This window comes from Doryrhamphus excisus, linkage group LG6 (assembly GCF_037039965.1).
Source record: "Doryrhamphus excisus strain RoL-2023G ecotype Guam linkage group LG6, RoL_Dexc_Guam_v1.1, whole genome shotgun sequence".
Lineage (NCBI taxonomy): Eukaryota > Metazoa > Chordata > Actinopteri > Syngnathiformes > Syngnathidae > Doryrhamphus > Doryrhamphus excisus.
In genome coordinates, this window is record NC_136362.1 from 7,311,900 (window position 1) to 7,325,904 (window position 14,005).

The 14,005-nt window shown below is 52.9% G+C and overlaps 5 protein-coding genes across 6 annotated transcripts; 2 read left to right on the plus strand and 3 right to left on the minus strand.

Moving 5' to 3' along the window:
* tubgcp2 (tubulin gamma complex component 2) lies at positions 1 to 4,074 on the minus strand. Its single transcript, XM_058069251.2, is given in 18 exon segments — positions 1 to 163; positions 228 to 391; positions 393 to 533; positions 611 to 754; positions 834 to 954; positions 1,024 to 1,152; positions 1,224 to 1,396; positions 1,469 to 1,649; positions 1,719 to 1,899; positions 1,966 to 2,111; positions 2,191 to 2,380; positions 2,446 to 2,645; positions 2,711 to 2,918; positions 2,979 to 3,138; positions 3,200 to 3,370; positions 3,440 to 3,568; positions 3,632 to 3,785; positions 3,907 to 4,074. Coding segments are annotated over 17 exon segments (2,655 nt in total). The 5' UTR covers positions 3,782 to 3,785; positions 3,907 to 4,074; the 3' UTR covers positions 1 to 96.
* On the plus strand, positions 3,658 to 7,667 carry kctd2 (potassium channel tetramerization domain containing 2). The gene is made up of 6 exons (XM_058069283.2): positions 3,658 to 4,785; positions 4,871 to 4,979; positions 5,197 to 5,288; positions 5,373 to 5,468; positions 5,592 to 5,717; positions 5,784 to 7,667. Exons 1-6 carry the CDS (start codon positions 4,444 to 4,446, stop codon positions 5,811 to 5,813), a joined length of 795 nt encoding a protein of 264 aa, XP_057925266.2. The 5' UTR covers positions 3,658 to 4,443; the 3' UTR covers positions 5,814 to 7,667.
* LOC131126594 (molybdopterin synthase catalytic subunit) lies at positions 6,970 to 7,850 on the minus strand. The gene is made up of 4 exons (XM_058069286.2): positions 7,733 to 7,850; positions 7,510 to 7,666; positions 7,302 to 7,425; positions 6,970 to 7,235 (listed from the first exon to the last, which is right to left on the minus strand). Exons 1-4 carry the CDS (start codon positions 7,848 to 7,850, stop codon positions 7,146 to 7,148), a joined length of 489 nt encoding a protein of 162 aa, XP_057925269.2. The 3' UTR covers positions 6,970 to 7,145.
* Positions 7,851 to 7,913: 63 nt separating this feature from the next.
* mocs2 (molybdenum cofactor synthesis 2) lies at positions 7,914 to 8,918 on the minus strand. The gene is made up of 3 exons (XM_078791334.1): positions 8,736 to 8,918; positions 8,130 to 8,251; positions 7,914 to 8,040 (listed from the first exon to the last, which is right to left on the minus strand). The coding sequence occupies exons 1-3, from the start codon at positions 8,745 to 8,747 to the stop codon at positions 7,914 to 7,916; spliced, it is 261 nt and encodes an 86-aa protein (XP_078647460.1). The 5' UTR covers positions 8,748 to 8,918.
* tap2t (transporter associated with antigen processing, subunit type t, teleost specific) lies at positions 8,705 to 13,984 on the plus strand. Of its 2 annotated transcripts, none has more exons than XM_078791331.1 (12): positions 8,705 to 9,600; positions 9,707 to 10,222; positions 10,321 to 10,435; positions 11,889 to 12,019; positions 12,090 to 12,295; positions 12,359 to 12,556; positions 12,632 to 12,760; positions 12,818 to 13,009; positions 13,079 to 13,252; positions 13,347 to 13,503; positions 13,570 to 13,706; positions 13,766 to 13,969. In XM_078791331.1, the coding sequence occupies exons 1-12, from the start codon at positions 9,579 to 9,581 to the stop codon at positions 13,967 to 13,969; spliced, it is 2,181 nt and encodes a 726-aa protein (XP_078647457.1). In that variant the 5' UTR covers positions 8,705 to 9,578. The 2 variants fall into 2 exon arrangements, with proteins under 2 accessions (XP_078647457.1, XP_078647456.1); XM_078791330.1 differs by having other exon boundaries at positions 8,711 to 9,600; positions 13,757 to 13,984.
* Positions 13,985 to 14,005: the final 21 nt, after the last annotated feature.

Sequence of the window (14,005 nt, forward strand, 5' to 3'; positions counted from 1 at the left end):
AAAAAAAAAGTCTTTATTACAGAGGTGGGGGCCCCCTGGTGGACATCATGTGTATCACACTCTTCTATGTACTCTCCCGTGTGGAGCACTGTAATGCTATTTCTGACTTCGCTCCACCGCCATCCTCTCCAGACGCTCCGTGTAGAAGCCGTTAAAGTCCAGCCTGTAAGAGGTCAGAGGTTACAACAATGGCGGGATTGGGGGCGGGGGCGGAAGGGCGCACTGACCTGTAGATGATGCTGATCATGCTGTGCTCGCAGTCGTTGGTGCTGAAGATGCTCAGCTTGTCCAGAAGATCCAGCAGCAACACGCTGAAGTTGTTGTCAAAGTTGACGATGGCCGCCTCGAAGCCGCTGTCCGATGCCGGGAGCGTATCCACGTGCTGCAACAGGAACCGAGTAAGCTCAACGCGTCACGTGACTTGACATGAGGATGACTACCTTAGCGGTTCTCTTCTTGTCGGCTTCGGCCTGGCTCTGTGTGGGCGGGGCATCGAGAGAGAGACGCTCCAGCCTGAGGCTCTGCGTGAAACGCTAGCGCACAGCAAACACAGGATGTGTGGGACAACGGCGTGAGCGAGCGTGACCGGTGCGAGGCGGCGTGCGCGCACCTGCATGCAGTTGGTGAACATGACGCAGACGGCCATGAGCTTGGAGAAGATGCGCAGCAGCTCGGGATTGGTCAGCATGCAGTCCTTCAGGCAGTTGTCCAGGAAGCTGGTGTGATGACACAGCACGTCGTCGATGTTGGACGCCTACGTGCACAAAAAAAACCGACACGCTTCAGTTGCGCTGAAGACAAGAGGAAGTCGAGTTACGAGACTCCACACGCACCGTCTTCAGGTTGTTCTCCATCAGGTGCCAGGTGGGCTCCATCACTTCAAACATCATGTAGTACTGGATGTTCTGGACAAAGTTCAACATGCGCTGACGCAGCGCAAACGCCGCAGAGAACCTGCACAGGACAGAGCGACCTTTCGTGAGGTCATGTAGACAGGAAGTGGGCGGGGCGCGGAAGACTCACCACTTGGCGGTGTGTAAGGAATACTGCTTGGAGTCCTTGTTGCTGATCCACACGTTGCACAGGAGCCTTTCCACGTGTTTGCAGTAGAACATGTGACGGAACAACATCTGGTACCTCGTCAGCGCCTTCCTGCCCGGCATCATCATCATCATCATCATCATCACTTTTACCATTATCATCACCATGGCATGTCATGTGACCTGTTGATGATGAGCGAGAGCGGCCATTTGACGATGTAGTCGAAGGAGAAGGCCTCCAGGCCGCTGAGGGTGGCGTCGGCGGCCTCGGCGTTGGCGATGCTCTTTTCCTGCTTGGTCTCGATGGCCAGTACTCTCAGCAGCTGGGTGATGACATCATGAGGCATCAGGTCGATCTGCACACAAAGAAGTCAACGCGTTCCTGGAGCCGCTCCACACGCCATGTGAACGTTCACGGAAATGTGGACCTTCAGGTCGTCTTTGAACGGGTCGGTGTTGGCCGTGCTCATGCGGAGCGCCAGTTCCAGGAGAGCTTCCAGTCTGGGAGGAACGATGTCGTCCACGGGTTTCTTCAGCTCATCTTCTGTGAGGTCCATGAAGTGGACGAAGAAATCCCCCTTGTCCATCAGGAAGTAATGTTTGATGGATCTGCAGACAGGAAGTGGAACAGATAGCGTGCATGTGTGCGTTTGTGTGAGACAATTGTGCAGTCAGTACCTGAGACGCGACACCAGCTCCTTCTCCTCCATCAGGAAGTCCAGCAGAACCTTGCTGGCGTAGTTGAAGGCCTTCTCGATCTGCTCCACGTAGGCGCGCTCCTTCAACGTGTACAAGACCTCCTTGGCGTCAGGACATGTGACGTCGCGCCCGCACTCGCGCACCACGTTCAGGTATTTTCCTGCCACACATTCGCACTTCAGCCCACGTTGGAGCGTTCCCTCACCCGGAACATTTGAAAGCTTACCTGTGCTGAGGATCTTGTCGGCCATCTTCTGCAGGAAGGAGGGAATGCGGTGCTGCACTACTGTGTACCTCTGGTCCCAGTACTTGTCGTTGTAGTCTTCCTGGATCTTCTCCTTCTGCAGCTCGTGTTCCTCCACCATGAACTCACTGCAAGATGCCAAGACGCAGGCGTCCACATGGAGTTCCACCAAGCCCCGCCTCTGACCTCACCACCCCCTGACATCACCTGTAGGGGTCCCTGATGATACCCCTGTAGATCCACTTCTCCAGGATCTCAAAGTAGGGGACGCTGGCAGCCTTGGTGAGGTAGAGACACACTTCCTGCGCCTGAGCGTCACCCGTGAAGTTGAAGGTGCGGTCGTGAAGAAGACTCAGCGTGGCTCCGCCCATACACTCGCCTTTGTCCACAGATGACGCTAACGCACACAAACGAGCTGTCAGACAGGGAGGAGCGTTCACCTGACGGAAGTGGGTGACCTACCGACAGAGGCCAGGATCTCCATGGTCCTCATGGTGGGTTGGATGTAGAACCAGAGCTTCTGCAAGGACAGCGTTCCTTGTCTGTGCACGTGCTCCAGCTGCGTGACCAGGATCAGGTACTCCTTCATCAGTGTGCGCATGGCCGCCGTCAGAGCATGGTTGACCTGGCCATACTCGAAGGATGACTTCTCCTCGATGAAGCTGGAGGTCAAACACCGCATCAACTTCTCTTTCCTGCGAGACCCGACATGTCTGGACCAACTCACCGTGTGACGGTGGAGTAGTACGACGCCACGGGTAAGATCCGGTTCACCAGCTCCTTGACGGACGTGTCCAGCGTGGCGTCCACGATGAAGGAACGGTTCTGACGACCCAGAACTGGCTGAGACGTCACATCTCGTCCGTCCACGCCGACCAGGACGAAGAGCAGGTCCTCCAGCACGACTTGCTCCTGAGCAGCCAGTGACATGGTGCCTGCAGGCACGTCGCCGTGTTAGACACGCCCACAACGCACACACACAGATGCTCACTCACCCACTGACACAGCCTGATTGGCGGAAGGGGAGGGGCCGGCAATGAAGTCCCCCAGAAGGGATGGTCGCTCATACACCCAACTGGGGAAGACGGGACTGAGCTGACCCGGATTCTTCTTGTTGTGTTTGTCTCGCAACATCTTCCTGGTGACCTCCGCCGACTGTGGACCAATGACACAAAAGGTCACATTCCACATGTCGGATGTGGGTGGAGGTTCTCACCATGGGAGCACTGGACGCTGCCGTCACGTTGCCAAGTTTCTTCCTCAGCTCGTCCAGTTCCTGCATGGACATCTTGGAGCTGCTGGTCGTCACGCTTGGGCCGCTTGTTGTCGTGGTAGCGCTGCACGCCTCTGAGCGCTCTTTAGCGTTGTGCTGGAGACACTGGAGGGTCTGCAAATACAAGATGGTTCTTATTCTGTGATTACATAACAGGGTTCTTGTCCACTTCCTGGGACTTACCTCCTTGTCCTCGCACAGTTTGGACAGCAGATAGACCAGCGGGTCCAAGTAGCGGACATTTTTCGACTTGAGCTCCTCGTATTTCCTCAGAAAATCTTCCGGCGTTTTGGAAAACTCTGCTAGTTTGACCTGAATGAGAAGCGTCACGTTTATGTCACGCTGCCCGGACTGCTGAGTCACGTGAGGGCTCACCTTGGCGCTGTGGGCGGAGACTGTGGTGGTGACGTAAGGTGTCCTGTGTTTCTGCAGACGGTCGATGTAGCCTTCAGCTCCATCGCCTCTCCGCACGTGAAGAAGATTGAGCAGCTCGTTCACGTCGTGGTGGATCCGAAACTCACTCATGGCGCTGCGAGGACAGCCCGCTACGTCACCATCTTTGTCACGCTAACATCTCAAGACGTCATCTTCTCTCGGAGACGCAAGCGAGCTAGCATGTTAACCGAGTTTGAGCCCGCCACAAAACTTACCAACAAAGAAGCTGCTGTCGGTTGTTGTGCCGCTCCAAAACCCGATGTCAGCAGAGCTCCGAACCTCCTAGGACCTTCCCGTCACGTCCATTATGATTTGCTCAAGGCGCCTTCGTCGAATTCTTCTTCTACGCTTCATGTTGCGTTGACGACACTGCCCCCCACGGGTGATATGTTGTACAACAAGTGCCGGCGTCATCGTCTGAACGGTAATAAACGTAATAAACAACGCTTGTTTGTCTTTTGACGGCTCGCAGTCGTTTCTTGGTAGAAATATGCCAAAATTAACTAAGGGTAGTTGTCCTAAAGTGTTAGCAGGCTAGCAATTAGCTTTTAGTTTGAAAAGCCACACAGCGGAAGTAAACAGTAAACACGTTACAACCCGGAAGAACTGTCCTTCTCAGAAGAAGGTTTGAATATGTCAGAAGGCCAAATGTTTGATTAATGCCATGTTGCTAAGTGCGCCTTGTCGTTAGCGTGCGTGTTCAAGTCCTCCGTCGACCGTTAACCGTGCCTGACTTTTTAGACGAGCACATCATGGCCGAGCTTCATGCGGTCGAACCGAGCGGTACCAGCACCGTCGAGCAGGCGGAGCACCGCGACGTCCGCGGCTCGGTTCGCCTGCCTTCGCCCAGCTTGCTAGTTCCGCCTCGGGCCGGTCAACTCAGTCCCGCCGTCTCCACCCGCTCGGTGTTCGGCTTCCCGGTCAAGAGCAGCCCGACTTCCCCGTCCGAAGCGGCTGACAAGCCGGGGTCGCGCTGGGTCCGTCTGAACGTCGGCGGGACGTACTTCATCACCACCAAACAGACTATGTGCAGGGACCCCAAGTCCTTCCTGTCCCGCCTGTGCCAGGAGGACCCCGACCTGGACTCGGACAAAGTAAGTGCATGCATTCCAGGTGCCATATTATTATTATTGTCCTGCTCGTGTCACCATGGAAACGCTGTGTTGGACTTCTCTGCAGGACCAGACGGGGGCCTATTTGATTGACAGGGACCCCACCTACTTTGGACCCATCCTCAACTACCTGCGGCACGGAAAACTCATCTTGGACAAGAACCTGGCCGAGGAAGGTACACAGCCGTGCGCGTCTCTATAGTGGACACAGCCGGCCCACGGCATAAGCGAACTCAGCACCTGCTTCGGGCCCCGTCACCACTAGGGGGCGCCGGAGAGAAATTAACTTAAAAAACGAGTAATTAAAAATCACATTTTAGGACCCCTTGGATAGTGGAGGCTTGGATAGTGGAGGTGTGGGAATGCGTGACACGTGTGTGTGTGGGTTCTCAGGTGTTCTTGAAGAAGCCGAGTTCTACAACATTGCCTCCCTGGTCCGCTTGGTCAAAGAACGCATACGTGACAACGAGAACCGCACGTCACAGGTACGAGTGCCTACCACGTTCACCTGTGTTTGTGTACATACGTGTGTGTGTGTGTGTGTGTGAGATCATTGTGGTTTCGTGCAGGGACCGGTCAAGCACGTCTATCGCGTCCTGCAGTGCCAGGAGGAGGAGCTCACTCAGATGGTCTCCACCATGTCAGACGGATGGAAGTTTGAGCAGGTGAGCCATCTTTTTTCTTAACCTTTAGTACTCTTGGTACACTCAGGAACGGTGTATCTAGTGTACTTATTTAAGTATTTGAGAGTGGGCGCGTTTGTTGACGGCGTGCATTTGTGGAAACAGCTGATCAGCATCGGCTCGTCGTACAATTACGGGAACGAGGACCAGGCGGAGTTCCTCTGCGTGGTCTCCCGCGAGCTCAACAACTCCACCAACGGAGTCGTCATCGAGCCCACCGAAAAAGCCAAGGTGAGGCGTGTCTGTGGGCGGGGGCTCCCGGGACGGCGCTCACCTGTCCCCCTTTCCTACCCTCAGATCCTGCAGGAGCGAGGCTCCCGCATGTAAGGAGACGTCCGTCCCACAAAGCAGAACTTTGACTACGCCCACCCACCCATCGTCGACATCGTCACCATTACGTCCTCCTGTGTGCCTTCCACCACGCTGGCCCCTCCCCCTCCCTCACGGCAGTGGTGCGCACTGATGTCGGGATACTTCCTGCCAAACGTCAGCGCTTCTCCCAAACGGAATGAGAGCGTTTCCTGACAAACAGGAAGTGACTTGTCTCTGTCTCACGTATCCATGGCGACCTCCGCCGCATGGGCTGTGACCCCTCCTCTTGCCAACATACGAACATGCGGTCCGACACCGTGTGCTCCAGTCGAGACTTTGGACGAGCTCCGTCTCCTGCAGGACGTGTCTTCCCCCAACCAATCACAGCGCGTCTTAAACTTAGTAAACGTTCGATCAGTGAAAAGGAGGCCGTCTGGCCGCTATGTTGACATTTTAACACACGTTGTGTATTTGTGTGCGGCGCCTTTGGGATAAGGAGTGGGTAGTTGTCAGTCACAATGTTAACAAATACCTCCTCTAACATGCTCGCTGTTAGAACCAAGTTCACAGTCTTAGCTGGGGGGGGGGGCGTCAGCATGCCAGGTGGGATTTTATGAACCGAAAACAAATGCATGCCAGATTTGTTAGTTACAGCATGCTAACACGGCAGCATTGTTAGCATGTGTCGTCTGTTAGCATTGCCGGCCGCCGCTTCATCTGCAGGATCAAACGTAGAACTGATTGGCTCTGGAAAAGTCAGGGAATTGGTCCGTTGTCAGTTGTTAAATTAACGGGTTGGCGAGTCGACTGCAAAAAAAAAAAAAAATCTTTTTGTGCACACGAGGAAAAGGAGCGCATGAAAGGGCGTGAAAAAGGTGTCGTGTTCTGGAATTAGTCCGTGTTGGTGAAAAACGTGTCGTGATGCATGGTTGGGGGAGGTGGGGGGGTGTTTGGGGGCTGTCTTGCTGTTCTATTTATCCTCACATCTTCTTTGTTGTTGGCTAACTGCTGTCGGGCCCTTTGGCTAATTATGCTAACAGTCAATCAGCCTCCCAAGCGACCAATCAGACGGCACCAACGTCCCGCAGAGACTCGTGTTCATTTCAGTCTGCATGCCTTTTGTGCACGTGTGTTGACAGTATTGTGAGACACCTTTTGTCTCCTTAATTTATTGCAGATTTTGTCTACAAATGTTGTTCTGTAACACATCTAACCAGAAGGCTCATAAACACCGTCTGTCTTTGAAGACGCATTCTGCACCTTTGACCCCCCCACCGTTTTGTGAAAAGTCGTCTACACATCACGCATTGGGGATTAATATAATATAATGTGGTGTTTATTGACTATTTAGGGTTTTTGGGCAGCGTCTCCATGGCAACTGGACCAGCCGCACTCTGCGTTCTCCTTCCAGGCAACCTCGTGGGAATCGTAGACTTCCTGCCAACGACATTCCAATCAACACAAGCACAGGAACGCCAGCAAGACGCTAGCATGTGCGCTAACCTTCTTCCATACGGGCACACGGGCCTTCAGCTGCTCCATCAAGTGCTGGATGGCCTGCTGACCGTCATGGCGGTGAGGGGACGAGATTGCCATGACTACGCTGGCCTCGCCCACTTTCACCCACCTAAATTGGGGGGGGGGGGAGGAGTTCAAAGGTGAGTTGAACAAGTGGCCACCGGGACCAAGTAGCATTAGCATGTGACGTGACCCCAGGCGGTGGTGCACACAGATGTGTGTCACGTCAGGCCAGCGTGCTCTGATGTCATCACAAAGCCTGCTCAGCTCTGATTGGACCATGTCTTCGTACGCCTCGTACTCCAGACCAATCACCTTCCTGCCTTGCAGCTCGTCTTCGCGCGTCGTACCTGCACGTGCACTCAGGTAAGTAAGCGTTAACGTGGCTGGTGCTAATTTACTGACCGTAACTTAACCGATAAATAGAGAGATGGCTCCACAGGAAGCACTGCTGACAGCGGCCACCACTTCCTGCACAGACAGCCAATCACGACTCAGCTTGAAGACGTTCCTCCCCTCTTCTGACGGCGCCATCTGTGACGGAAAGTTCAGCATCGGTGTGTTTGACTCTTATTATTAGCGAACGCCTTTCACCCGTTATCCTCCACTCAGGGGCGGCACCACGGCGACCTCGTCCCCGTCTTCCAGCGTCAGCAGCTGGTCGTCAATGGCGATGTACTGATGTCGGACAGCTAGCACCACGTGACCTTGCAAGGTGGACAGTCTGCACGGGCACGTCAAGAACCGTCAATGGCAGAGACGGGGGCCGTGTGCTCGCTCGGTTTGCCGAGGAAACGGCACAGGGGTTCCTACCTGGGGTGTCGGCCTAACAACAGGGTCCAAAGGTCCCGGCCGCTGATTGGTGTGGAGACTTGAACGATCTCCTCCTTCAGTCCGCTGAGCTCTCCGCTCTTAGCGAAGTACAACACACACACCTGGTAAAACACGTTTACACACAATTTGACAATAATCTCACCAGCATATACATAAATTGTTAAAAATATACACATACACACACATTATATGTATGTGTATATATATATATATTTTTTTTTCCCATTATATACTGTATCTGTGTGTCTCCTCGTGTTGGTCACGAGGAAGAGCTTTTCAAGACCGTGACAGGTTAACTTGTGCGGAACTTGGTTACAAAAATCTTAAAATGTGGACCCTAAACGACTAAAGGGCGTTCTAACGACTCAAATACCTCATCGTTAATTAGAATGGCAATTGATGTTTCATTCGGCTTACATGTGGATTTAGCCACCACAACTGCTGTTTGGTGGTTAGGAATTAGCCGGACACAAACGTCGTGTTCGTTTGCTCGCTGGTTGCTTAAATTGGCGTACAAGTCAACCGAGTCCGGTGACATTAGCAAGCATGTTCGGCAACGGAAGCGGAAGCTTTTTAGGCACTCACGCTCGCTGTCATGGAGAGGAAAACGGCTTTCTGTCATCAGGAGACACTTTGAGGGAAAGTCAGATGTTCTTCTGTGGACTTTTTTTTTTGAGTGTTACTTGACTTCGCAACAAGCTGCGCTCTCATTGGCTGGAGCAGTTTCTTACTCGTCTCTTACTTGGAACGTACAGAATGCAGCAGCGCCGACAGCTTGTCAGATAAAGGAGAACATTTGATGTAAATGATACAGACAAAACGCTTATATTCAGGATAAATTATTCCGAACAAAACTACATCTCAAAATGAGACATGGTTTCATTCATCACTACTTTGTCACCTACTTCCGGTGGACATGACATTAAAACATACAGCGTTGGTTCTCAGTTATGACGTCACTACCGGTGTCGTTTCGACTGAACGACGTAATCGGCTGTGCCTGCAGAAATGCTACTGATTGAAAAGCGTTTCTTTTTTCTCGGTTTGACTGACAGATTGCTGGCTGCCCAAATCCATCGCGTGATAATATGAAATACATACTAATTAGCTAGCCACGTGCCCCATGTTTCTACTGATATTCTTGTGGCATAGCCAGTGACGTCACATCGACTTTTGGCGGAAAAAGTGACGTAGGCGGAAATGCGACAGTGTTTTGTATCTTCAGTGGTGATAAAAGTGAAGATTGGTGTAAAACGACGGGCAAATAAAGAGCGGCAAAGAAGATCCGAGCGAGATGACGATTTCTTGTGGGCTCAAAGGGAAATTGGAGCAAAGGTCAAAACAGCTGAGAGTGAAAGTGAAACTAGAAGAAGAAAGGGCACCTTTGACGGCGAGTGGCTTCAGCTGCACAGAAAATACGTCGTGTAAATGACAACAGGTTGGCTTAAAAGTGTGTTATGTGTAAATATTGTTGTTTAACGTCCACAGCGAGTCACGTGACAATAATCTTGTGTTTATGTGTTTTACATTTGTGTGTGTGTGTGATCATGTAATAGGCCCACTTCCTGCCATGAAGAAGCAAGCTGTACTTTGTGGCTTCCTGCTACTGCTGGTGGACTCGCTGCTCACAATGGCCTTTTGGACTGGGGTGGTTCTGCTTGGGGTATCAAACTGCGGCGCAGTGGAACAGTGGGGCTTTGCTGTGCTCAAGTGGGTAGTCCTTCACTCCTTCACATATGCACAGACTAATGGGAGATGCCAGGGGGCGCTAGGGAGGCTGGCGGCGCTCCTCTCTTTACTGCCTCCCGTGGTGGAAAGCGGGCGGTCACTCTCAGCGCCCCCCCTGGAGCCGTACGAGACCTTGCCCCCTAGCCCTGGGACAGCGCTGCTGTCGGCGCTGAGCTCGGTGCTGAGTTGCGTTGTTTGGGAGGTGGGCATCGGTGGCGGGCGGGCACGGGACGATGAGCCACGTCAGGACGTTCGCCGCCTGCTCACCAGGTTATTCCAGTACTTCAAACCTGACTTCCTGTTGCTGTCTTCAGCGTTCAGCTTCCTCATCCTCGCCGTGGGCTGTGAGTAGATGACCTGATCTTATATTAAAGGTGCAGCTGGAAGGATAAAAACATGATTACTTCTGCGTCACCGTCTACTTCCTGGTTGGTGTCAACAGGTGACACGTTCATCCCGTTGTACCAGGGCAAGATCATGGACATGCTCCAAGGGACGCACCTTGACTCGAGCTTCTTCTCCACTGTGGCACTGCTGGCCTCCTTGTCTCTCGGAAGGTACTTACGTACACACATTAGCATTGTATTGATGTCCCACTGGAGTCTTATCCACATTGTGTTAGTCACACTGACGTTGTATTGGCATCCTACTAGTGTCCTGCGAGTCACATTTGTGTCCTATTAGTGTCCTACCAGTCATATTAGCTGCACATTGGCTTACTATTAGCATCCTACGAGAGTCACATTAGCTTTCTACTCATCATATTGGTCACATTTCAGTCACAGTAGCATCCTACGAGAGTTACATTACCGTCTACTAGTCACATTAGCGTCCTACGAAAGTCACATTAGCTTCCTACTAGTCATATTAGTGTTCTACTCGTCACACTGGCATCCTGCGCGTCCTTTTGGCATCCCACGAGTCACATTAGCATCCAAGGAGTCACGTTAGTGTCCTATTAAGTCCTACTGGTCACGTTAGCATCCTACAAGTCAGATTTGTGTCCTATTAGCATCCCATTAATCACTTTGGTGTCCTATTAGCATCCTGCTAATCACATTGGTGTCCTACGAGTCACTTTGGTGTCCTATTAGCATCCTACTAGTCACATTGGTGTCCTACTAGTGTCCTGCTAATCACATTGGTGTCCTACGAGTCACTTTGGTGTCATATTAGCATCCTGCTAATCACATTGGTGTCCTACGAGTCACCTTGGTGTCCTATTAGCATCCTACTAGTCACATTGGTGTCCTACTAGTGTCCTACTAATCACAATGGTGTCCTACGAGTCACTTTGGTGTCCTATTAGCATCCTGCTAATCACTTTGGTGTCCTACGAGTCACTTTGGTGTCCTATTAGCATCCTACTAATCACATTGGTGTCCTACGAGTCACCTTGGTGTCCTATTAGCATCCTACTAGTCACATTGGTGTCCTGTTAGTCACATTGGTGTCCTACTAGCGTCCTACTAGTTATAGTAGCATTGTACAAGTTACATTGGTGTCCTACTAGTGTCCTACTAGTCACTTTGGTGTCCTATTAGCATCCTGCTAGTCACATTGGTGTCCTACAAGTCACCTTGGTGTCCTATTAGCATCCTGCTAGTCACATTGGTGTCCTACGAGTCACCTTGGTGTCCTACTAGCGTCCTACTAGTTATAGTAGCATCGTACAAGTTACATTGGTGTCCTGCTAGTGTCCTACTAATCACTTTGGTGTCCTATTAGCATCCTGCTAATCACATTGGTGTCCTACAAGTCACCTTGGTGTCCTATTAGCATCCTGCTAGTCACATTGGTGTCCTACGAGTCACCTTGGTGTCCTACTAGCGTCCTACTAGTTATAGTAGCATCGTACAAGTTACATTGGTGTCCTGCTAGTGTCCTACTAATCACTTTGGTGTCCTATTAGCATCCTGCTAATCACATTGGTGTCCTACAAGTCACGTTGGTGTCCTAGGATCCTAGGAGGGTCACATGCGTGTCATGAAGTGGTCTTCCTGCTTGCAGCTGCGCGTTTGCGGGCCTGAGGGCGGCATTCTTCATGTGCTCGCACGGCCGCCTCAACAAGAGACTCAAACTTGTGCTCTTCCAGTCGCTGCTGACACAGGAAGTGAACTTCTTTGAGGAGAACAATCCAGGTGAAATTGCACAGAAAATGTTCCCGCCGGTCAGACCAGGAGGTCTCACGGCTGCTGTGTCACGTGACAGGACATCTTTCTTCTCGCCTGCACTCGGACGTGGACAAGATGGGCCTGACGGTGGCGCTCAACGCCAATGCTGTGCTCCGCAGCACGGTGAAGACCATCCTGATGATGGCGGTCATGTTGAGTCTGTCCTGTCAGCTGACCATGCTCACGTGCATCGAGATCCCGCTGATGGCGGCGCTGCAGAAGCACCACTTGGCCCGCTCCAAGGTGAGGGACGGTGCTCCCACAGGAAGTACCCGTGAGGTTCTAGCGCTCTCTCCGCCCAAACAGGAGCTCACGGACCAGAAGCAGGACTGTCTGGCCGCCGTCCAAGAGCTCGCCAATCAGTCGGTGGGCAGGATTCGCATTGTCCGCAGCTTCAACGGCGAGCGTGAAGAATTGAGGCGCTATCGAGGGGCTCTGGATAAGCTAACCGCCGTCAGAAGACGCGCTGGAGTCTACAACGCCATCTTCATTTTAACACGGCGGGTAAGAGTGGCCACGCCCCCCATTCGTGGCGCCGCTCAACTTGCGTTGATGTGTTTTTTTTTTTTGTGGGTGCAGTTGGGAAGTTTGGCCATCAAGATGGCGATGCTGCTTCGCGCTCGCACGCTCATCTCGAGCGGTCAGGTCAGCATCGGAAGTCTGCTTTCCTTCTTCCTGTTCCGGAAGCCCATGTCGCACAACCTGAAGGTGAGTGGCTCGCCGTGCGGGTGGCCTCGCCATGTTTGACCGCTGTCGGCATCTCAGGAGATCTTGTTCTGCTGTGGAGAGACGCTGTCCACGGTGGGCGTCATCGCCAAAGTCTTCAGCTATCTGGACCGGACGCCAAAAGGCCACAAGGATGGCCCCTTGGCGCCCGAAATGATGCGGGGGGGAATTGTTTTCCAGGATGTCACCTTCAGGTACCCGTCCACAGATCCGGACAAATCGGTGCTGAAGGTAACGCCTCAAAACGTTTGCCAGGAGACGACGGACTTGGACCGCGGGGTCACAGACTTTTGTGCTCAGGCGGTCTCCATGGAGTTGGAGGCGGGGAAAGTGACGGCGCTGGTGGGTCCTTCCGGGAGCGGAAAGACTTCCTGCGTCAGCCTCTTGAAGAGGTTCTACGAACCCGAACAGGGTCGCATCCTCCTGGACGGCGAGCCGCTGCACCGCTACCAGAAGCGCTACCTCCATGAAAAGGTGGCGTCCTTGCAGCGATCACATGATCCGGCACGGCGGTTCTGTTTACATAACAACACTGCCAAGCCTCATTCTGGGTCATTGGGTCCTGCAGGTGGTTCTGGTTGAGCAGAATCCGGTTCTGATGTGCGGGTCTTTGAGGTACAACGTGAAGTACGGCCTGCCGTCGTGCGACTTCCAGCGGGTGCGAGAAGCCGCCGTGAAGATCAAAGCGTATGAGCTTTTGTCCAAGATGGAAGACGAGGATGCGGGTAAGGCTCGGACACCATGTGACCTCTGACCGCCATAGATCTTTTGCATCTTCTGCTCGCGTGCAGACGCGTTCCGAGGCAGCCACTGCCTGTCAGAGAGCGAGAAGCAGAGCGTGGCTGTGGTGCGGGCTCTGGTCCGAGACCCTCGGGTCATCCTATTGGACGAGGCCACAAGCCAACTGGACGGCGAAGCGCAGGATGCGGTGAGTCAGTCACATGACCTTCAGCCCTGCCAGCTGATGACGCGCGTTAGGTCCTGCAGGAGGTTCTGCGGCGCGGCCGCACAGTCCTGATGGTGGCGCACCGCATGAGCAGCGCTGAGAAGGCGGACCGCATCATCTTCTTGGAGGACGGCGCCATCGTGGAGGAGGGCACACACGAGCAGCTGATGGCCAAGAGAGGACGCTACCGCCACCTGAGGGACGCGCTCTTCTCCGAACAACTTCCTGACCCTCCGATGACCTAACTAATGACCTTTTATTTTGTGTTGACTTCCTGTTTA